Source organism: Podarcis gaigeae (assembly GCF_964106915.1).
Source record: "Podarcis gaigeae genome assembly, chromosome: 8".
In the NCBI taxonomy this organism is placed as follows: Eukaryota; Metazoa; Chordata; class Lepidosauria; order Squamata; family Lacertidae; genus Podarcis; species Podarcis gaigeae.
The window spans coordinates 63,793,253-63,817,711 of NC_139684.1; the positions used below are offsets into that span (position 1 = coordinate 63,793,253).

General features: G+C 48.0%; 1 protein-coding gene across 1 annotated transcript; it reads right to left on the bottom strand.

The window, feature by feature from the left end:
• Nucleotides 1-1,295: 1,295 nt before the first annotated feature.
• PAFAH2 (platelet activating factor acetylhydrolase 2) lies at nucleotides 1,296-21,963 on the bottom strand. The gene is made up of 10 exons (XM_083751857.1): nucleotides 21,348-21,963; nucleotides 18,734-18,884; nucleotides 17,952-18,048; nucleotides 15,337-15,405; nucleotides 8,367-8,508; nucleotides 6,816-6,929; nucleotides 4,411-4,502; nucleotides 4,093-4,263; nucleotides 2,319-2,467; nucleotides 1,296-2,093 (listed from the first exon to the last, which is right to left on the bottom strand). Exons 1-10 carry the CDS (start codon nucleotides 21,435-21,437, stop codon nucleotides 1,999-2,001), a joined length of 1,170 nt encoding a protein of 389 aa, XP_083607983.1. The 5' UTR covers nucleotides 21,438-21,963; the 3' UTR covers nucleotides 1,296-1,998.
• Nucleotides 21,964-24,459: the final 2,496 nt, after the last annotated feature.

Here is a 24,459-nt window from a genome sequence, read left to right on the forward strand (position 1 = left end):
ATGGACTATATGGAACTGGCCGAAATGACTGGCAGAATCCGAGACTTGGGAGAAGAAACATTCGAGGAAGATTGGAGAAAATTTAAAGACTATTTGGAAAAACATTATAAGTTGTATGAATGTTAAAAAATGCACCTTTTAGGAAATCCTAGCTTCAGTAATGTTAAATTTAAGAAATGGAAATTAAGGTACAAGGAGTCAGAGATAGAATAATGAAACAACTTTATTGTGTTAAAATGAAAATGTACATGATTTGGGTTATAATACATTTGAAATTGGGCAACATGATAAAAAGGAAGATACAATAAGTATTGAAATAAGTTAACAAATTGCAGACGTTATGTATTACAGAGAATGCAGGGTTGGGAGGATGTGGGGAAGTCCAACAGATTTGGAAAGAAGGGTAAGAAAAATTTGTAACTTTTCTTTTTTGTTTTTATAATACGTTCTTTATTCTTCTTTCTGTATTTTATAAAACTAATAAAAAATATTTAATAAAAAAAACAAAAACAAAAATCAACGCAGGCACTTTTGACGGACACAAGAGGGACATTAGGGCTGTGCACTTTCTGGAATTGCACCAGGGCTGGAGAAGGCAACACAGTGGAGGTAAACTAGGTCCTGGTTTTTGCTGTCTCGAGCATACAGTAAACACAGGAGGGTCATTCAAGCATTCGGGAAGATCCACCATATATGGTGGGTCACACCTTGTACCGGACAGGGTTAGATATACCTGACACTCACATTCATCAGCAAGACTCAAAGGTGGCACTCTTAGCTACTTTCCCCATTAAGTCCAAAATTAAAGTGCATACAGGATATGCAAGAGTGCTGCTTGGAAAGTGCTCCGAAGCAATTTGGCAAGTACTTCATGTGTTGCAGGTTCGAGCCTTGCTATTGAACTCAAGGGTTCTGGGATGCAGCCTTGGCCTTCCTGCTAAGCTGCATTAACACTTTTGGGGCTCACACGCCCCCAGGTGCATTCTTGGCACAAAGCATCCCTTCCCTATGATGGTATCACTAGAAGTTCTTTTCTTAGCCTGCAGGCCAGCTGAAGAAGAGTTTCCATCTCACACACATGTATAACTACGGCTAATGCCCACTTCCTCCATGATTAAAGGAGTTGTGAGGGCCAGAAGATATTATTTCAAGACATATTTAAGGACCAGGATCTCCATTTTGTAGAAATCAAAGTCGCAATTGCTTCCCTACACCGTCTTTGCTACATTTGGCCTATTGTAACTGTATAGAGAGATTCACTATGCCCCAAAGAGATTGCATTACTGTTTGGGTACAATTTTAAAAAAAGAAAAGCCTACAGAGGCACCAAGAGGAATCAATCTGAAAGATGATGATAGTTCTGAGAACATCTGTGAAACAACTGGTATATATAAAGAAAACATTCAAAGAGAGATGCTTCTACATAGCACTGAACTTCTCCAACCTGGGATAATCTTCATTTTAGTTTCTATGGTGAGCTGTAGACCACTAGGCCCAATCCTTCATTCACTTAATGCCACTATTTGGCTGACATTTTTTGTCTTGTTCAGAAATGTTTCACAACTCCAAAAAAAGCACTCTGCTAATTTTGTATGGCAAAGGATGCCGTCAAAGGTGGAATTCAACCCAAACGTGCTATGTTGTGGTCGAGCTCCCTTTCATTTCTGCAAGACTTTGTGGAAGAGAACTTCCTCAAGGATGGGTCCCCAAAGTGACAACCCTTATTTCTATTCCTCCAAACAATCACAGAGGAACAGACAGATCAGCCCAAAAGATAGAAGCATTTCTGATCACCTCTCTGTAGTCCTAGAGGGATCAGGAGCATGTTTAGGGAACTCTTGTTTCAGCAGCAAGAAGAAACCCACCATGAAGTTGATAGCAGGTGCTGTGTCTGGACAGTGACTGATTTTTAGAACGTGCTCCTCCCAGCTTCATAAGCTGGGGAAAACAGAGACTGGCCAAAAGCACTTGAGAGAGATTAAGTTTGTTCCCCCGGGTCTAGAGGCTGGACTTCTGCAAAGGGCTGTCCGGAACTACAGAATCACCAACGCCTTCCAGAAGACTATCCCACTGATCAAAATCTTCTTTCAGCTCTAGGGAAGGACGAAAAGAAATGGGGATTAGCCTAGGAAGATGATTATTGCACATGATGTAACTGCTGGCAAGGCTCCGCTACAAGCATTAAAAGGAAGAATACCACTGGATCCATTAGCACCCAGAGGAAATGGCAATTCTTTAAAACCCTCCCAGCTTGCTGGAACAACCACCACCTTCCTCTAAAGGCACAGTCCATAAACACCACCACCACATTGACTTACGGAGGTGTTTCTGCAGGAAGGCAAGAGAGGCCTGGCTGGTGATGTCAAGGCCCTGGTAGGGGTCGATGGTGCCTCTGGTTCTGAAGACTTTGTTCACGAGGTTCCCCACAAGGAAGGTGAAATCAGTCTGACTCTGGTGGACTGTACCCCTGAGAAGTGGACACAAGCACTTTGACAATGCTCTTTTCATGAACATATGCATTTGTATGCACACACTGCCCTAGTATATGCATTTTTGCACACAACAGTTGGCAGGAAAACTGCAGCACAAAATTCAGAGAAGTGCCCATTTCGAAGGATGAGGCCACTTCGGAAAGTGCAGATTAGGTACATTTGCCTTTAAACACAACTGAATCAAACTTCTCCCCCAGCCTTAGGTCTGATCCACCAGGCCCCTTCTTTAAAGGGAAAATGCCACGTTTATTTAACTGCTGGTTAAAAAATAGTTTCCTACGAATTTGACCTCCAAATCCCAAATGAACTTTGCACAGCTTAAGTTTGTTGAGTGTACCAGCAGCTGGAAACTGCAGCAAAAGCTTCATTCTAGCCGATTACCTTTACGCTCTAGAAATTCCCAAATATTATAGCAGAGCTTTCACTTAGACCTGCTTTAACCATTTAGCACTTGCCATACTGGTAAATGTGTAACCAGTGTGTCTGCCCTTGTCAATTGAGCATCAAAATGGCTGAGCGTGCATAACTATACTGTTCATACTATAAAGACATTTGCTCATATAAGGAGCAAATGTCTTTATAGTATGAACAGTATAGTTAAAGGTAAAGGTAAAGGTACCCCTGCCCGTACGGGCCAGTCTTGACAGACTCTGGGTTGTGCGCCCATCTCACTCAAGAGGCCAGGGGCCAGCGCTGTCCGGAGACACTTCCGGGTCACGTGGCCAGCGTGACAAAGCTGCATCTGGCGAGCCAGAGCCGCACACGGAAACGCCGTTTACCTTCCCGCTGGTAAGCGGTCCCTATTTATCTACTTGCACCCGGAGGTGCTTTCGAACTGCTAGGTTGGCAGGCGCTGGGACTGAGCAGCGGGAGCGCACCCTGCCGCAGGGATTCGAACCGCCGACCTTTCGATCGGCAAGTCCTAGGCGCCGAGGCTTTAACCCACAGCGCCACCTGCGTCCCCTCCTTATATATTACACCCATTCAAATTAATTTCTCAGGAAGAGCTGATAATTTTTACACCTCCCTCCTCTTCCTGTCAAGACACCCCTAATGAAATTACTACCAAAATGGCAAAATTCTGTGCATCAGAATGCATGACTAGGAACCGGATCTTCTTACTCAGTAATCCATCCTAAGCATACCAGTGAACCACACACACACACACACACACACACACACACACACGTCTTAGATTTTGGGCTGAGCTGTTAATTTTTCATAGTCTGCTGGCTCGTAAATTGCTAATTGCATGTGTTTGATTGTAATTTAGTGGCTGATCTGTGACTGCAATAATAAAGAACTGAACAGTTTAAGTATGAATCAAGGCGGCATATCATTTCTGATGGCTGATTCTATCTTGGTTCTTTTGGGACTCCGCACTCCTCTTTTATGTTTTATTATCCTTTCCTTGTGCTTTTGCAAACTGGTTTTCATCTCTTTTTCTGCTTATCATCTCAACCCTCCCCTGTCTGTCTCATTCCCCCTCCTCGCTTCCTCTATGCGTCACAGCTGCTTCAGATTGCAAACCCTGTGTAGAGCTGTATTATGACAAAGCTCTGATCACACCAGTTGAGCAAGACCAGACCTTCAGACTTACAGGATGGTTATAACCTTGGTTTCCTTGCTCACAGCACTGATCTTTTTCATTTTGGCCACACTCTCCGCAGTCTGGAAGGACTCAGTGTTGACAAAAAGCACCGGCTTGGTCACTTTTGGGTAGACAGAGTTCTCCAAAGGGAACATCCAGGCATCGAGGGCAACAGCACACCTGCAGGGGGAGATAAAACCAGGTAACCAAGGCCTTGGATTCCCACCAGGCAGCGTGTTACTAGAAGGACGTCCCCAGCTACCGCTCTGAAGTTTTTAAAAATAGGCTGCCCCAAAGTCTCCCAGGCAGCCTCTAGAGCATACTCACTTAAACTGGGCTTCTTTAACAAGAGCCAGCACAGCCGTCGTTCCTCCAAAAGAGTGGCCCATGACGGAGACTTTGGACAAATCCACGTTGTCCTGGAATGGAAGGGAAGGGAAGGAAACCTCTGAAAGTTGAAGCCACTCCCCAGAGATTTCATTCTTCAACAAACTATCACCAAGGAATGCTAAGAGAGTCGCGGCTACAAGATATGGGGAAATTGTATGCTCAATGAACTGTAGGATCTCCTGAATCGATTGTTGCCTGAATTGATTTAAAAATACGACACCATCTCTTTTGACTCAAATAGTACAAACAATCCCTAAAAATCCCCAAGGTTTTAAACGTTAGCACTGTCCAACCTGTTTAATGAATCAAAACGCAGAACTGAGCTAACAAAAGTGTCACAATTGCCTAAAAGGTTTTTTGAAAGCCAGGGCTTCCACCAACCAGCAAAAGGAGGCATTCCCGGGGGGCGGGGTGTCCCCACCAGAAAAGGCCCCGCCCCTAGTTGAGTTTGGTTGGTCAGTTTAGCAGGATTCAGTATGAACCCCTTTCTGATCATGAAGGGGCTTGCATTGAAACCCCTGCTGAAATGAAGTTCTCCCTCCTCTGTTTTAGTAGAACCCTGCTGCCTGCAAAGTGCTTTGAAGTCCTGACCCTGGGACTTCAAAGCACCATATCGCCCACCTGCCAAATATGTTCCGTGCGGCCACTCCTGATAAGGATCTGGCCTGTGCAGCCAAAGAAGGTTCCACCCCCCCTGCCTCATAAGGTTCCTTGGTGGCTTTCTGCAGAAGCCAGAGCTGGCAGGTCTTGCAGGAAGCAGGGTACGTGATGCAACAGCTTCTGCAGGGCTGGTAACGTGAATGAGGCTTGCTAAATATCAGGAGGAGGAAAGCAAGAAGGGACTAGGAGAGGACACAGAAGGATTTCGCTTTTTCAAGAGAAACAAAAAAAGGAGAGGCAGGAACAAAATGCTTTGGAGAGCCTTTCTTTTGTTTCTTTCTGCTGATTCTGCTCCCACGTGGCCAAGATGTACCTTTTGAGAAAAGCAAATCAGGGTCTGGCTCCCCCTGGTGACCAAAGGATACAATCACAGGGAGGGCCTCAGGAGGAGGAAGACAGATGGGAGGTGGGTGCGAGTGAGGCCAGGCTGTTAACAGAAGAAGCCCGAGGTTGCTTGCGTGCATCATCTCCATGTATACCCCGCAATGTTTTACACAGTGTTGGCAGCTGCCTATTGGGACTGGGAGGGCAGAAGACAGGGAAGCCAACAGAATGTAGAGCCAGAGCAAAGTAATTCTCATTGTCTTCCCTTCTTCCTCTCTGCTGAGTTCTACAAGGACAACTCTGAGGCTAAGGAGGAGGAAGCTGATAGCCGAGGACACCCCCAGGTGGGATTTAAAAGGGCAGGTGGGGGGGACGACTGGCTGGAGGTAGACAGAGGTTGTTGGGACAGTGTCCCCTCTGCCCTAATGGACTAGCCCACAGTAGTTTTACAGGTGCACATAGGCACTCATAAAAGAACATGCTTGCACCCTTCCTGTTTTCACATCAAGGATTGCTGCCCCAGCCACAAGGAAGGGACGTAGCTCAGCTCAGTGGCAGAGCATCTGTGGTGTGTTCTTCAAGTCTCAGATTCAATCCCTGTCAACTCTAGGCAGGAAACGTCCCCTGCCTGAAATGCGGGAGAGATGCTGCCAGTCAGTGTCAACAATACTGAGCTAGATGGAGCAATGGTCTGACTCAGCTTCCAGCATCTCCTTCTCTCTCCTGCCTGCTGCTACTATGTTTGCTTATCCTGCAGTGGTATGCCTTGTATTGACTTCGGAAGCAAGGTGAATTGGTACAACTGCCTCTAGTTCAGAGATCCATTAAAAGCGTGCCCCCGCAACACACACCACACACACACACACACACACACACACACAGAGAAGTGCAAGAGATAACAGGTTAGATTTAAAAGATTATGGAAATTTTTTTTAAAGTTCTTAATCTAGCACTGAAATGACATTGATGTAGATACCAGGCAGGTCTCTTGAGGGAGAGCATTCTACCACTGGGATGCCGCTAGGGAGAGAGAATAGCAGCTCCCAGAATCCCCAGCAATACACACTGGTTTCTTAGCACACAAAGCTGACATAGAAAAGATTTCCTCAAGCTTGAGAGCTACTTATGGGGACCTAGATTCAAATATCTTCTCTGCCATGAATACAGAGCAACCAGCCTCAGTCCTCCCATCTGTAAAATGGGAACAATGGCGACCTACCTTAAGCAGCTGTGAACACAGAAATTAGTAGCAGCAGTTATTTAGAATTAAGCGCTGTTTGCTGTCTGGCAAGCCATTAAGTAAGGTATATGGTTGCCTCACATCACATGACAGATCGGACGAGCGCAATGTGTTTTACCTTCAGCACAGACAGATCAAAATCTGTGCGCAAGAGGTTGACGACATCCTTGCCGCTATCGATGCTCCGGATCAACTTAAGTCCTCGTATGCATTCGTTTGCTCTTTGATGAAGCTGCAACAACAACAAGAAGAAGGTCTATGGTTAATCCTCTTGTTCGTTAGCTAGCTTTAATGAGGTTAAGCCCTATTTAAAAGTGCTTGTGTGAAAACAGAATAGGAGTTGAAAGCCTGCCATCCAGGCTTGTTGCTTAACTCTTACTAACAAATCACAATTTGTAAACCATAGGGCAAACCTTGCTTACAGTTTGTGATTAGTCTGGAGCAGGGATCAGGGATCAAATTCACACTTTCTGAAACAATACACAAACTGAAACACAGCCATCCTTTGAGATCTGAACTCCTCCAAATTTGCAATGCAAAATTGGAAATGAAAATAAAAAACATAAAAAGCAGAGAGAAGAGCACCCAGAGACATGTCAAATGTCCCTGACAAAGAACCAAATGTCAGCCACAAAAATTCTACTATGGGGTTTTTACTATTTATTTATGCAGGGTCATATTTTAAACAATTTTCAAAAGATGACAGGTCTAACCACCCTTTTCTTCAGGCAACCCTGAAACCTGCAAGGGTGGGAAGAACCTTCCACACCCTTGGGGCCACCACTGTGAAGGCCTTGCCTCTGACAGCCCACGTTTTAACTTCCCCTACTGATAGAGCATGGAGGAGTGGTAAACTACCTTAAATGACTTTGATCACAGCAGCTGATAATACCTTGAGAACACTCATCTCTTTGTGATCCAAGTTCAGCCAACGGTGAGGAGCATGTACCTCTCCTGATGTTGTCCAACTTCCATCAGACAACATGGCCAATGTTCAGGCATGATGGGATTTAGAGTCCAGTAACACCTGGAGGGTGCCACCCCTGCTTTGAAAAACACAATCTTTGTGCCAAGTTCAAGCTGCAAGGGCACACAGAGAGGTGCTCAAACTTTTTTTTTAAAAAAAAAGAAGTACTACAAAACCTTTTTGGACTGGTTGCTAGCAGGGAAGTCTGCCAAGGGATATTAAGATTTTAATATTGTTATGTGCTGAGCTAAATCCTAGAACAATAGGATCCAGAATGCAGCGGTCTGATTGGTCTGCAGGAGCCATCCGATCTAGTTCCAGGTGGAAGTGAATCAGCGACCTGATTGGCCTGCTGGAGAAGCCAATCAGGCTCCTGGATGAACTGAATCGGCAAACTGATTGGCCTGAAGGAGCAGCCAATCAGGCTTCTGGAGGAGGTGAATCCGCAACCTGACTGGCCTACAGGAGTAGCCCGGAATTAGCCAATCACGCGGGGCCCATTGTGTAAATAATGTATATATAGCTAGACGTTTTGGGGAAAGTTTCATTCATTCCTGCTACGAGCTGAATAAAGAGAATGAAATTCACACTCGACTCCAAGTATATTTCAAATATTTTTTCTTCTTTGCACCATAGCGGAGTCGACTAAGAACAAAACAAATGTGTGTGTGTGTGTGTGTGTGTGTTTAAATGAGAGCATACCTGTGGGTTTCGGAAGCGAAACTCCTTCTGACCTTTCGGCACCCCTTGATATGAGAGCCATTCTTCCCGTATCTGAGCCTCAGGGAAGTCTGGCGTTTCAGGATCCAACTTGCAAAAGTAAGTGGCAGAGGCAGAATGGTCTCTGGGAAAAAACAAACCAAGTACAGGCAGTCAGGCAAAGAAGATGGGTCCAGTTCAGCACCTCAAATTTTTCAGAGTCCCAGTTGGAACCAAGATTGTAGGAATGTATTTTAGTCCCACAGGATTATTTCACACACTCTCCTTTTGCTCTTTTAGATACCAACATCCCTTTCATACGGCTGGAATTGTGGGAACAGATGCTTACAAACCGTGGATGAATCCAGCAAATGCACACGTAAGTGAGGTGGGCAACTGCAGCATATCAGAGTCAAATATCAGAGTCATACTGTCAGGGTTTCAGGGACAGAGAGCGAGGGGGAGGGGTCCCAGGGTGACGAGGAAGAGGACGACGATGACCCGAGGTTGTCAGTGAGTCCGTCAAGTGAATCCGAGGATTCCCAAAAGGGAGCCCCCCTGGTCAGGCCAAGGGGCAGTAGAGAGGGAAGCAGTCAGAAGCAGGGGAACGAAGAGGGAATCCCCAGTGGGGGTTGGAGATCGGGACCGGCCTCTCCGTCGGAACGGAGTGAAGGGGGTGGAGTTACCAGTGTGTCAGGAGGAGCAGAACAGGGAGCAGAGAGGGGAAGGAGTTCGGAGCAGAACGTCCTGCAGGAAGGGGAGGAGTGTAGTACCGAGAGTAGCGTAACGGTCGAAAGGAAGGTCAGAAGCAACGTACGCGCGCCAAGTTCAAATGTGGAGGCGCGCGGAAATGAGGAGAGCCCTGAGGAGGAGCCTGGTCCCAAAGCACGAAGGAGGGGGGAGCAGGCGTCAGAAGACTCAGCCTCGGGGGAGTCCCGAAGGGAGGGAGCACAGGGGGGCAGGAAGACCCTGCGGAAAAGGAAGGAGAGGAAAAGGTGGAGCAGTACAAGCCTCTTAAGCTGGTGCAGGGGCGGCACTGACTCAGAGGGGACTTCAAACATCTAAGGGTAACAGATGCTGAGCCACGGAGCTTGGACGTAACGACAACAATGTCTTTCAATAAAACCTTTTGTATATATCATGGACTGGATTTTGGTCTCTTGTGAGCTGGGACCTCGGGTGGCTCTGACAGTAAGTCCCCTCCCAAAGAACGCAAAATTTTTTTTTTTGCAAAGCTCACAAACGGTGACAGCCATGAGTGCGGAGGATCAGCTGACAGCACTGCGAACTACAGTTTCCGAACTCACCGCTGCAGTCCTTGCGTCTCAGAAGAAGCATGACGAAATGGAGAAGCGCTGCCAGGACCTGCAAACAAGGTGGGAGCGTGCAAACAGGGAAGGGTTCCCAGGGTCCAGATCAGAGGGCATTGGACTTGGAAGGCGGGGGGGCAGCCTAGTCACCCACTTCGATGGGAACCTGAAGCACTACCCCAGTTTCAGAGCAGACGTTTTGTATGCATTACACTTGCTTCGTCATGACTTTAAAGATGAGGAGGAGAGAGTGGGGTTTATTGTTTCTCACTTGCATGGGCCGGCCAGAGACTGGTTGCGCAATTTGTGGCGTGAAGATGGCCCTGCCCGCCGCGATTCTGATGAATTCATTAAAGCGATGGATGCCTGCTTCCAGTCAACCGTAGATTTGGATCTTGCACGCAGGGAGATATTTGGACTGAGGCAAGGCAAAGCCACTGTGCGTCAGTACCATTCCAGATTTTTTGCTTTACTGACTGCGTTACGCTGGGGAAAAGACTGCACACCTGTGAGGGATTTGTTCTGGGAGGGTCTCAGCGGTCCCATAAAGGACGAACTTGCCAGGGGAGACAGACCTCAGACCCTGGAGCAGGTGGTGCAGAGGGCGCTGGCGATTGGGATACGTCACGAGGGACGTCCTTGGCACACTGAGGAAGAACGTCAGGTGCGTCCACCAGCGAGGACGTCTTCTTTCATCCCCAGGGAGTTCAGTCAGACACATCCCTCGCCGCTGGGGAGGCAGGGGGAGGAGCCGATGGAACTTGGTGGTGCTAAGGCTCAAGCAACAGCCAGAGCCCCAGTTTCCGGTGCAGTAAAGGCGAAGCCTCCTAGAGGGACCAGGAAGTGTTACATCTGCGACAGTGCACTGCACATGGCGAAAGAGTGCCCCCAGAGGCTCCAGAAACACACTGCAGCTTTAGCGACGGTAGCTGCAGAAGTGATCCAGGAAGAGGAACCTCAGGGAAACGACAATGCCTGGCTGCAAGCAGAATTGCTGGGGCTCAGCCAGGCGAATCTGTAGAACAGTCCCCAGCGTCTTTGCAACCCACAGACCCTTTACCACCCAAGCCAGCGGTGCAGCTCACTGCAACACTTCAGTTGCCAAATGGGACCACCCTAGAAGTGCCCCTCACGATCGATTCGGGGAGCAATGCCGATTTCGTGGGGATGCAATTCGTCAAGCAGCATCGCATAGCGCTTCTGCCCGCCACAACGCCTCTGAACGTAGTCACAGTGGATGGCAGGAAATTGCTAGGAGGGCAAGTTGTGCAACAGACACCTCCCATGGTGATGCGGATAGGAGATCACCGAGAAGTCATTAGCTTCAATGTCACCCAACTGTCTGACACGCCTATAGTATTAGGCATGAGTTGGCTGGAGAAACACAGTCCTGCTGTAGCGTGGTACCAACGCCAGATCACCTTTTGCTCATCGTACTGTGCTCAAAATTGCATCCAGTCCTGCCAGGAGGAGGGGGCTGAGCACCAGCTGCGACTTGGCATGGTGCAGGCAGTACCTAGCAAGTACGAAGGGTTCCTGGAGGTTTTCTGCGAGAAGGAAGCTGACCAGTTGCCGCCCCGCAGACCTAATGATTGTGCCATCGACCTGGTGCAGGGGGCGCAGTTGCCGACTGCAAAACTGTATTCCATGTCTGAGGACGAGATGCAAGAGCTCAGGGAGTTCATAGAGCACAATTTGAAGCGTGGATTCATCCGGGAATCGAAAGCAGTGGGGGGCAGTCCTGTGTTCTTTGTAAAGAAGAAAAACACGTCCCAAAAAAGACTCATTGTGGATTATAGGTTCATAAACAGTATGACCAAGCCCAAGGCCTTCCCCATGCCCAAGATAGATGATCTCCTAGCAACCGTGAGGAAGGGGAAGATCTTCACCAAATTGGATCTGCGTGGAGCGTATAACCTCATACGCATCCGGGAGGGCGATGAGTGGAAAACGGCCATGTTCACGCCTCTGGGCACGTATGAATACAGAGTTATGCCGTTTGGTCTCCAAAATGGATCTCACGTATTCCAAGCCTTTATGCATCACGTGCTAGCGGGACTCCTCTACAAGAAATGTGTGTGTTTCCTCGACGACATCCTGATCTTTTCGGAGACGGAAGAGGCCCACGAGAGGGACGTAAAGGAAGTCCTGCAAAGACTACGGGAGAACAGGCTCTACGCCAAGTTAGAGAAGTGCCAGTTTGATGTGACGGAGGTGGATTTCCTGGGCTACAAGCTGTCCGACAAGGGGCTGGCCATGGACAGCGTCAAGGTCCGCGCGGTGTTGGACTGGAAGAGCCCACGCAATCGGAAGGAAGTCCAGAGATTCGTCGGCTTCGCCAACTTCTACCGTAAATTCATCAGAGGTTTTGCAAAGGAGACAGCAGCGATCACGGACACTCTGAGTTCCAAGAAGAAGAGGTTCGTGTGGACGGAACAGGCGGAGCGCTCTTTTCGGAAGCTTAAAAGCCTTTTCGCCTCCGAGGAGCAACTGCTGCACGTGAATCCAGGCAGGCCCATGCGAGTGGAGACCGACGCGTCAGACAGGGCGGTTGGAGCTGTACTCCTGCAAGAAGATCCACATGGAAACTGGAGACCTGGTGCCTTTTACTCCCGAAAGCTCAGCAAGGCGGAGCAAAACTACACCATATGGGACAGGGAGCTGTTAGCCATTCACGCAGCTTTCAAAGCGTGGCGACACTTCCTCATAGGAGCCAAGCACACAGTACAGGTCCGCACGGATCACAAGAACCTAGAGTATTGGCGCACGGCGAAGCTCCAAAGCCAGAGACACATGCGCTGGGCGGAATTCTTCGCGGATTTCGACTTTCGGATAGAGTACATCCCAGGAGATTCCAACGTTATAGCCGATGCGCTATCCAGGAAACCGCAATATCTCGATGAAGCGGCGCCAGTAGCAGCCAAGCACATTTTCGCACCGCAGGCGTGGTCGTGCGCTGCCATCGCAGTAGATCTGGACGCGGTGCGACGCGCGTTGCAAGTGGATCAGTTCGCACAGTCCAAAATGGAGGAGTTGCGCAGAGGTGTGCAGAGTGGAGAAGAGTTCCAACTGCGCGACGGACTGCTAACTCGCAAAGGTGCCCTCTACATGCCAAGCGACGAGCTTCGCGCAAAGGTTCTGCAGCAGTTGCACGACGCCCCCAGTGCTGGCCACTTCGGTAAGGAGAAGACAATAGAACTGGTGGCAAGGGACTTTTGGTGGCCCCGGATGCGCGGAGAGGTAGCGGATTACGTCGCCAGGTGTGACACTTGTCAGAGGTTCAAGCCAGTACACCAGAAGCCAGCGGGGCTGTTGGAACCGCTGGAAACGCCACAGCAACCGTGGGAGAGGGTAGCCCTGGACTTCGTTACTGACCTGCCCAGCTCCAGAGGGAAGACAGCGGTACTGGTGGTTGTGGACCTGTTCACCAAGATGGCGCACTTCATTCCGTGCGCAAAGGTGGCGACGGCGGAACAGACTGCCAAACTCTTCATTGATCACGTGTTCAAGGTGCATGGGCTGCCGCAGTCCATCCTGTCCGACAGGGGGCGCCAGTTTGTTTCCAATTTTTGGCAGAAGCTTTTAGGTATCCTGAACGTCAAGATCAACCTTACGTCGGCGAGACACCCACAGACCAACGGCCAAGCTGAGAGGGTCAACGCAATCATGCAACAGTACTTGAGATGTTACGCCAATCAGCAACCCGCAGCTTGGGTGGACTACCTGCCGATGGCAGAGTTTGCCTATAACAACACGAAGCACGCGTCCACGGGGGTGACGCCGTTCTTCGCGAACAACGGTCGGCATCCCAGAACCTTCCCGGGGTTCGGGGCACCGAGAGAGGGGGTGCCGCAAGAAGCCAACCAGTTTGCAGCGGAGCTGCAGGAGGTGCACGAAGAGTTGCGGAGACATTTGGAGCTGGCCAAGCAAGCATATAAGGTGCAGGCAGACAAAAACAGGAGAGCGGGGGAGGAGATCCAGGTGGGGGACTGGGTGTGGTTAGCCGCCCAAGCCATGCCAGCCAAGTCGTTGGCCGAGAAGAAGCTAGGGCACAGGCAGTTAGGGCCGTACCAAGTGGAGGCTAAGATCAACCCTGTAGCCTTTCGTCTAGCCCTCCCCGAAGGTTCCAGAGTGCATCCGGTATTTCATAGGTCGGTGCTCACCCCCTACAAGGCACCGCACAGGTTTCAGGAGTCTGAAACAGTCCCGCAACTACACACTAAGTCACAGGAGAGGGAGAGGGCGCCTAGGGCCGAACCACTCAACGACGTCACAGAAATCCTGGACTCGAGATGGGGGGAAGAGGGGGTAGAATACTTTCTAGCCACAGAGGGCACTCCAGCCAGTGCCAACGGTTGGGTGCCGGGCTACGCTTTAGACGAACCTCTTCTAAAAGACGAGTTCCATGCCCTTTTCCCGCATAGACCCATGCCAGCCGAGTACTTTGATGACTGGCTCTTTACGCCCACACTCTCGGGCAGTACTTTCCGGGGTTTTTCTTCAGCCGAGGAGAGAACGCCAGAATCTAGCCCGCCCAGGGGATCGTGCTCAGGGGTGGACACAGAAACCTCCTATTGGTGGGACGAGCAACCAGAGGAGGACTGGCGCAGGAAATGGCTGACGGGACCTTGGCAGGCAGCACCAGACGAGGTACCAATGGAAGAGGGAGAAGAGAACACTTTGGGTCAAGAACCCGAATTCGAACATTCATACACCGAACTGCAAGCAGAGGATATGGAGGTACACAACCTGTATCCTGCATCCACCTCCGAAGAGCTGCAGCTCCTACAACCTGCACCCGATGGGCGGGAGGGGGGAAGGGGGGGCTTCGAGGGGGGGATGGATGTCAGGGTTTCAGGGATAGAGAGCGAGGGGGAGGGGTCCCAGGGTGACGAGGAAGAGGACGACGATGACCCGAGGTTGTCAGTGAGTCCGTCAAGTGAATCCGAGGATTCCCAAAAGGGAGCCCCCCTGGTCAGGCCAAGGGGCAGTAGAGAGGGAAGCAGTCAGAAGCAGGGGAACGAAGAGGGAATCCCCAGTGGGGGTTGGAGATCGGGACCGGCCTCTCCGTCAGAACGGAGTGAAGGGGGTGGAGTTACCAGTGTGTCAGGAGGAGCAGAACAGGGAGCAGAGAGGGGAAGGAGTTCGGAGCAGAACGTCCTGCAGGAAGGGGAGGAGTGTAGTACCGAGATAGCGTAACGGTCGAAAGGAAGGTCAGAAGCAACGTACGCGCGCCAAGTTCAAATGTGGAGGCGCGCGGAAATGAGGAGAGCCCTGAGGAGGAGCCTGGTCCCAAAGCACGAAGGAGGGGGGAGCAGGCGTCAGAAGACTCAGCCTCGGGGGAGTCCCGAAGGGAGGGAGCACAGGGGGGCAGGAAGACCCTGCGGAAAAGGAAGGAGAGGAAAAGGTGGAGCAGTACAAGCCTCTTAAGCTGGTGCAGGGGCGGCACTGACTCAGAGGGGACTTCAAACATCTAAGGGTAACAGATGCTGAGCCACGGAGCTTGGACGTAACGACAACAATGTCTTTCAATAAAACCTTTTGTATATATCTTGGACTGGATTTTGGTCTCTTGTGAGCTGGGACCTCGGGTGGCTCTGACACATACCAAAGCACACAAACAATGGGATGTCTTCCTGTTCTAAAGGGATTCCACCTCTCACCTGTGCTCAAGCGCCATCACCACAAAACCACGCGAAGCCATTTCAACACAGATGGCAGAGTACACAGTTCTGGAAATTGAAACAGAGAAGATAACGTTACAAATAGTGGAAAACCCCTGTAATTCCTCTGGATTTTTGTTTCGTTTAATGGAAATTTTGTACTGCTTGATTGTAAATAAAACCTCTGTGTGGTTTACCAAGACTATATAATATGCATTAAAATTCTCAGTAGAGATTGAAGTTAAAAACAAAGTTTTTTTAAAAGAGTGAAAATATGAATAAATGTAAAATACGAATAAAATGCAAGATTCAGTTGTACCTTGGTTGCCGAACACCTTGGAACTCGTACATTTCGGCTCCCGATCAAAAAACGGAAGTGAGTGTTCCGCTTTTTGAATGATTTTAGGAAGCCAAACGTCCGACACGGCTTCCAATTGGTTGCAGTATGCTCCTGCGGCCAACCGGAAGCTGCGTCTTGGTTTTCGAACAGTTCCAGAAGTTGAACAGACTCCCTGAACGCATTTTGTTTGAGAACTAACGCACAACTGTATAAGCTAAAATTACTTATTAAAATATGTTGGATGCATCTGTTTCTAGGAATCTACTACATAGCTAGTGCCCTCAAAATCTTGTTGGACTACCACTCCCATCAGCCCCCAACTGAGCACGGCCAGTGGTCTAGGATGATGGGACCTGTAGTTCAGCAACATCTAGAATGCCACAGGAAGTGTGTGGGAACTTTTGATCCTTCAGTTGTTGTTGAACTACAACTCCTCCCAGACCCAGCAAGCGTGGCCAATGGCAAGGGATGATGGGAGTTGTAGTTCAGCAGCACCCAGAGGACCAAATGTCCCAACACCTGGGCTACAGATCAGCCAGTCCTGAACCAAAGTGTGTCTGCTCCTGAACCTCAAAATAAAAATTAATCTACCTATATGCTATCTCTCTCTGTCCAAGAGACTGTCTTCTTCAAGATGCACAATACATTTCTCTGAACATAACTGCTCTGCTGGCAAAACATTCAAAGGTGTGATGATGACCCAGATCAGAAATTCGCATTCTACACCCCTCACTGTTTGGGTCACCTGAAATCACACCTCCAGAGGAGTATCTTCTACAAAATATTGAATCGCATGCAGCCCTGAGTGCAGAACACTAAAACCTGGCACCCCTCCCCTCCATGCTCCTTCAGACTACCTTTACACTGTACATTTAAAGCCTGATGACACCACTTTAAACAGTCATAGCATCCATAAAATAATCCTGGGAAGTGTAGTTTGTTAGGGGTGCTGAAAGTTGTTAGAAGACGCCTATTCCCCTCACAGAGGTACAATTCACAGTGTGGTTTAACAAAATCAATCCTTTTTTCCAGGGACCTCTGGGAATTGTAGCTCTGTGAGGGGAATAGGTGTCTTCTAACAACCCCCAGCACCTTTAATGAACTACAACTCCCAGAAATCTTTGGGGAAAGTCACTAGTGTTTAAAATGTTATCGCAGTGTATGGTATGAAACTGGCTGTAGTAGCCTCGCTATTGCTCAGCCTCCCTCCAAAGAAAAACGCGACTTCTATGGTTCCTTGCAGCTTCCTACATAGAAATCCTGTTTACAATGGTAGTGTAAACGGGGTGTCAGTTTGGAAGGGGAATTAAACACAAGATCACAGCTAACACTAAAAGCACTTTAAAAAGCAACAACCATTCACCCAAAGTCTAATCCAAGATGTGTCTGGGTTCATGTGAACTAAGCCGTTCTAGTCGATATTTATCCCTTGGTGCTTTCTAATGAGCTCACAAGGATTTGTGGGAAGACTGGATGGCAGAGAGCGGGTTTTTCACATCTAAGGCATCTTTCCAATCCCTCTTGAAATAGATCCAAACCTGTTGGCAGTTTTAGTGCCCTATAAGCAGCTAGAGGACTGCTCTTGTTCCAGATGATTGTGCCTAAAAATGCCACTCAGACAAGGAACACTGCCTGTTTTAAAAACTCCAGGAATGCTAAAGATTGTGACGCATGTTGGATACTCTGAAGTGCCAAAGAAATGCCAGGTACAGTGGTACTTCGGGTTAAGAACTTAATTCGTTTCGGAGGTCCGTTCTTAACCTGAAACTGTTCTTAACCTGAGGTACCTCTTCAGCTAATGGGGCCTCCCGCTGCTGCCAGCGCACGATTTCTGTTCTCATCCTGAAGCAAAGTTCTTAACCCAAGGTACTATTTCTGGGTCAGCAGAGTCTGTAACCTGAAGCATCTGTAACCCGAGGTACCACTGTAGATTGCAATAGGCTAACGCAGTGACCTCTTGGTCACAATCCATTGTTTTTCCCAGCATTACTGTCCTTTGCTGAAAGGCCAGCTCCATTGGGCCTCCTCTCCTTCTACAGTCACCCAGTAGCAGCCGTTCCAGCCTAAAGGCCCTTCTAGACTTGGGTGTGTTTTTCTGGAGGTGTATCTCGCAACATGTCATTGATGCAACACAACACTGCATTAGTGGTGGATTTACGTATACTGTACCAGACAAGCCACGTATCATCATTCACTTTATCATTTGCACTGTTCATTTTATCAGTCCACAGGATGTCTTGAAAAGATGAAGGAAATGCAAGCAGAAAAAACTTACCGAAAGGCTCCTAATCCGTGGGAGAATATGATCAACGGATACTTGTGGGAACATGGTTTAAAAGGAGCATCCCAGCTCACAGGGATCTTACACGAACCTGTGGAAATCAATGGTCACATATGAATGTTCCAAGGCCTTGTTATGAAGCAAGTGGTCAGTGCTTCACTATCCCAATTATGCTAAGCTACCCAAGAAAACCTTTCACTCTCTCATCTTTTCTTAGTGGTTTCTTGAAGTTCAGAATTGTTTCAGATACAAAAGGCACAACCCTTTTGCATTCCCTGCAAGGTGCACATTCCCTGCAAGGTGCACAGGTTAGCGGCATCTACCGGACTTAGTTCTTGCTTGTACTGGTGGCACAACTTAAGTAAATTTAAGACACTGGATTGACTGATCTTATGCCTCTCTTCCAATAGATGCTTTTACTGCACTATATATTTAAAGCACATGACTCCTCCCCAAAAAATCATGGGAACTGTAGTTTACCCCTACAATTCCTGGCACCCATAGCAAACTAAAGTTCCCAGGACTCTAAGTACTTTAAACATATGGTGCAGATGTGATGTTACTTCAAATTGTTGCAAGCCAGCAACTGTTGCATTTGGGAGGCGGGGGAATTCCAGTTCATTCTGCTAAGCAAACCCCAAGCTTCTGTCCCAAAGTCCAGCCCTGATGGTAAGGCTGGTATGAGCAAATTTCAAGATCTTAAGGGTTACAGGTAGAAGAAGGGCACAAAAGCAGCACTACTGCACCAAGATGCTGGCAGCCAGCAAACCCCTTACCGAAAGTCACGCTGAGCAGTGGGGCGCACCATTTCCTGTTCATGTTCAGGTAGTCGGAGATTCCATAGTAGTACTCATAGCGAGGGATCCAAAAGGGCTGTTCTGCCCCATCCTGCTGGATGCAGGGGTAAAATAAGCGGAAGAAGAGGCCCTGAGGAAGAGAATAGAGATTGTAGTGTAAACTCAAGTGCCTGCCTGGAGAAGGAGGACTCCACACTTTCTCCCACCACCACCTTTTTCTTCATTAAAGTCTGTAGGAATGAGGTACGGTCGTCTCCTTTGCGCTTACTGAAATTAATCCAAGTTACAGCACAGGACTTGTTACCAGAGCCCTCACTGGCACTGGGAAGTATCTGGGGGCAACCAGAACAAAGATGGGAAAAGTTAAAACTGTACTTGGATTTGGTTTGATGGCTGCAGATCTATTCATCTCTAGATACTGGAAATATGTGGAGGGCCTTTCTATAGAGGCGTGGTATAAAAAAGGTATGTTTTTGGCAAGTTTCAGAGAAGTTGATCACTAAAGTGTGATTATTTAGGGGACAAATCAAAAAAGACAAATTTGGCCTGACTTCATTGATTATATAGCAAAATCGGAAGAGCCCAACAGAATACCAGCATTGTTGCATTTATATGGGACCAATAATCTTAGCTGCTTCTCTTCAGAGTCTGGATACATTTGATGAATATAGCAAGCTAACATGTATTAACGTTTCTGTGAAGCAACAGATAACCACCTCATGATTATTTTTTATTTAATTCATATTTTTAGGTATTGCGGAAAGCATGGGAGGGGTGTCAGGGCGTTATTGTCAACAAAAAATAACTATCAGATGTGTGCCTTCATGGGTTAGGGGTGCCTAGGACAAGGGGAAATCTAGCTGTTTGTAACCACATACATTTTGTTTTGTTTTAAAAAGTTAATTTTGAAAATTAAAAAGCCTGTTCTCCTAATCCCACCTTTTCTGTAAAGCTTTGGGCACAGCCTCCAAGTTCCCATCCTATGCCCTAATGTAATTCAGCCAGTACAAAAGGGGGAGGAAACCTTCTCAGCCTGAGGGCCACATTCCATCCTAGGCAGCCCTCTGGGGGCCACTTGCCAGTGGAGGATGACTCCAGAGGTAAAAATGTGCCAGCCATATGGATATTTTGCACAGAACAGTAGGCTTGTTTCAACATACAACACACAAACCTCTTCCTCTCCTCTAGCCAAGTAAGCAAGAGGCACTACAGTATCCGGGTTCAGAGGACACTTCCCTGTCACTTCAGGGAGTGACGCAAGGCCAGTGAGGGGGTGTGGCTTGTGGAGAATGCCAAGGGTCAAACCAAGAGGCTGGGAGGGCTGCATCTGCACCCCTGGATCTGCGATTCCCTACCCCCTGCTACACAAGAGAGCATGCCAGAGCTATGCCCTTACTTCGGAAGGCATAGATCAGGCATGTTCTCCTTGTCATATGTTCAATTAATAAAAATAATATGTTGAAGGCACAGGAGCAGAGCAGGCTGCGTTTGTTTCCTGCAAGTTGGTCACCTTGTTAGATGACATCCAGATTATTCATTTTCCCTCTGTGCCCAACCCTGTCTCCCCCAGCCCAAAAGAACCTTGGCTGGCTTTCCTGGTGACAGTGAGTCACCAAAACAAAACACCAGAGATACCAACGATACCAGCAGAGGGCACCCTCTGGATAGTTTCACCACCACCTGAAGTGCAAAGGGTAGCCGGGGTGGCCGGGAAACTACTTCCCTGGGGCAGCCCCTAAGCTGTGGAATCCCCCTCCCCACAGAGGCAATGCTGCCACCTTCATTATGTGGTCATCCATACTAGGCTATGAAGCTCAATAGGTGACCTTGGGCCTGTCACTGCCTCTCGGCCTAACCTACCACACAGGGTTTTTGTGGGGAATGCCACCGTGAGTTCCTCAGAGAAAAGGTGGGCTAGAAATGTGATATACACATTTTTTTAAAAAACCCACCCTATTTTCTCTGCCCTGAAAATTGTTTTAACTGATTTAAAAATATTTTTAATTAAGAATTGTAACCTGCCATGGGACATATGGTGGAGGGTGAGAAAAATAACAATCTAATAAATGAATAAAAATAATAAAGGCAAGATACAAAACCGCTAATTGCCTAATTCATACAACTGCTGTGTTAGAATATCCTCTCTCTCCAACCAGCCTTTTTTTTTTTTGAAGGGGGAAGGGATGGGAAATAATTGGTGTGACAGAACTGGGGGTTCCCAAGCTGTGGTCTGTAAACCACCATCAGCCCCTGAGCTTCGCGCCTGTGAAGGACACTGGCGATCAGAATCCTAGAGTTCTGTACTCAACTTGTAGCGCAATAAAATACAATGTAAGGAACGCAGCAAAGCAATAGAAAAATCACACAGCAAGCTAGCACAGCGCATTACAATGGCTACCACAGGCGGGGGGGACGGACCCATTATGTGGCCCGCCAAGACCCCCAGCTATTTTCATGTAGGGAGAATAGAAAAAAAAAATGGCACAAGAAGCAGGTCGGCGGAGCCCTGCTCCCTTCTTCGTTGACCCTCCAAGCTGACAGGCTGGGCCAGCCTCACTTCTGCCCCCGTCCCCGCCCCAGCAAATCACCGTACCTTTGTCGTCTGCCCCACCATGACATCCGTGCAGCCCACCGGGAAGGCTCCCTTCCCATGAGGCAGCCCCAGCGACTGGGTGACCCCCATGCTCTCCTGCTGCTTCGCTCTCAGCACCAGCCGAAGAAGTCGGGTCCGCGGGCGCCCCTTATTTGAGAAAGACACCAGCGGGCAGTTTCATTTCCTCCTTCGGTTCCTGCTGCGCCTCGAGAGGCGAATCTGACGCTCGGCTTGCGCATTGGCCGGCATGGCGCGCCCTTTGCCTCCGAGGCGCGGTGGGCGGAGACCGGGGACCGGGAGGCGGGAGGCGGAGGCGGGACCCGAGTTGGGCTTTGTATTGTTTTGCTTATAAAGTGAGGAGAGAAACGGCTTAAGGTGCACAAGTCGAGAAAGCGGAAGGATCCCGCGCTTCTTCACGCTGCCCAAGCCTGCTTCGTTGCGCTCAGTCGGTAGAGCATGAGACTCTTCTTAAGCTCAGGGTTCTGGGTTCAAGCCCCACGTTGGGCGAAATGGGGTTGGACTAGATGACCCTTCTGGTCCCTTTCAACTCTACCATTCTATGATTTGTCAAGTAAGGGCGATTACTTCCCAAGGAGGATCTGTCACGTTTCAGGATCCTCTTACGCCTGCCCTCCACTCCGTCACGCGCGCCTTGCGACACAGCGCTTGGTTTGTTTTTCTGGCGTCCTTGGGCGCAGGCTCGTCACAATTTTTGCGAAAGAAAAGGAAGGGGGAACTCTTTCTCAACAGCTGAACTCTGGGTGAGATCTGTCGATTTGGGTTTTCTTGTTTGTTTGTTTGTTTGTTTACTTATTCGAAGCGTTTGCACCCCGCTTCAGCCAAAGGCTCCCAGAGTAGCTGGCATACAGTACAATCAGTTAAAACTAGATGGTCTCTGCCCGCACATGCTTACGATCTAACATTCCTCCAGTCTTCAGTTCAGCTCTCCACATCCGATTGAGGGGTTTTTTGTAAAATGCTCGTGGGAATTTATGAAGCTTTTATTGTTATTTAGCTGTTTATGTACCGCTATGTCGTTAAAAAAATGTATCAAAGCAGTTTACAACAAAATCTACATAGCAATAAAAACTGTGTAAAAAAGAAACATACACCCTCAACTCACTATTATGGAAATGTGTTTTCTCTAATTGTTTACTTTGGCCATGAAAAGTTTTCAGCCAGTGTTTAAAGGCATTTTGGTGCATATCTCTCCTCATACACATTTTTGCTATGGAATTTTGTCTAGTACGCCAATTATTTCAAGCAATTTCCTCTAATAAAAGGCTTTAATTTTTATTTTATTTTTTGCCAATATCTGTATTTTTCATGCACATTTTATAGGGTAGGATAACTCTGGTAAAAGTGCATATTTCAAAGGATAGCTGTGTTCTGGTTTGCATATTGTTTTGACTAGGTAGAGTCACGTGAGAATTTAAAGCAAAGTGAATTCCTTTCTCGATTTAAAAAGTGGGATCGAAATAGTCTCCAGCAGATAGATGAATCAGCATGATAATGGAAAGTTTCATCTGTTGAGTTACTGCCTGCACTTAATCTGCGCAGCATGCACTGCCAGAATACAGGGGTGCAGCTGGGGAGCACAGATACATTAATCTTGCAGCCTAAGTGTCAAACATTGGAGCACATCCTGCAGCTGAACTCATTTGGCCTGCAGGATATCAACTTTCATGCTCTAATGCTTTTTAATGTGTTATTTTACTATTCTGAAAATTATAGGATAGGGGAGCTAAGTGTATATTGCTCACTGGAAAATGTACAGATCTATGGTTTGTGATTGGTTTTTTTTAAAGTGTTCTTAGTGTCAGGGGAATGTGCTAGTTGGATTTTCCATAAATCCGATGAAGAGATTTTCACAATCATGTATTATTATCATTATATGGTTTTTCCCTTGTCTGTGTTTTCCACTCGTCACCATCCTTGTGATGATTAAAGTAACAGCCACTAACAGCAAACTCAGGCCATGAGTGCCAACAGGATTGTTGCCAAAATGGGGCCACTGAGAATCAAGGAGGAGGTATCAGTAGGTACATGTGTTGGACATGCAACAGTGTGGCTCATTCAGTCTGTAACATAAGGGTGAATTCTGTTAATGCTAAAGTCAACTAGCCAAGAGATGGATGGGATGCTGCTTAGCAACCAGGCATGAACTGCACCGAGGCAGCACATGCTCTGACTGGCTGTGTAATTCTGAGGGAGTTTTCCTCTGTATGTTTGGTTGAATGTCTTCCTGCCAAACCAAGAAAGACAAAACCTCCATTTCTTTCTCCTCAAATTATATACTGCTTTTGTTCAGTTTCCTCAGTAAGGTGTTATCAGATTAATTTTTTTCTCTGGACTCAGTCTGTGTTATTTAAGTGATATTGCTAATAAGGAGGTCATACTATATTGGAGGGGGGAGCCAAGGGACCACCCCTTCTCTAAATAACTTGTTGAGGAGGAATGGGCATGTTTATAAGTTATGGAAGGAGCATCTGGAAGTGCTCTTTTTGAATTGCTTTATTACTTATAGCTAGGTTGAGGAACCTGGGGCCCTTACCATTTATATTGTCCTGAATGAAAGCATGGTTGGTTGGTTGGTTGGCTGGCTGGCTAGCTGGCTGGCTAGCTATATGGAACCCTGAACAGGAGCACTACTGTTGTGGGAGGGGGTGAGGCTACACTGCAACATTTTGTTGCAAGCCCTACTTGTCAACCCTAACTTTTTGCCTGCAGTGCAAAGCAGGAATTTGCAGTCCAGCAGAGGGTGCCACTTAACCATTCAGTAGCAACCACTCCTCCTGTCTTTAACTTGCTTCCAAGGGAACATCAAATGGATTGAATGGAGCTGAAGAAGAGCTGCTGAAGGAAACCTTTCAAAGCAGAACAGGGGGGCCTGTGCGCCCTCCAAATGCTGTTGGACTCCATCTCCCATCAGCCCCAGCAAGCACAGTCCATAGTCAGGGATGATGGGAGCTGTAGCCTGGCACCATCAAGACGGCTCCTGCTTGCCAGTTTCCCATAAGCATCTGGTTAGCCACTGTGGGAACAGGATGCTGATCTTGATGAGCCATTGGCCTGATCCAGCAGCCTCTTCTTACACTCTCCTTTAATGGCA

Bases quoted from the DNA above. Each gene is read 5' to 3' on its own strand.
- PAFAH2 (XM_083751857.1), bottom strand. From the start codon at position 21,437: ATGGGGGTCACCCAGTCGCTGGGGCTGCCTCATGGGAAGGGAGCCTTC. The intron at 4,503-6,815 runs GTAAAACACATT...CTTCCATTCCAG, and splicing joins TTGATCTGTCTGTGCTGAAG to GACAACGTGGATTTGTCCAA. The intron at 2,468-4,092 runs GTAAGTCTGAAG...TCCACTTCTCAG, and splicing joins ACCAAGGTTATAACCATCCT to GGGTACAGTCCACCAGAGTC.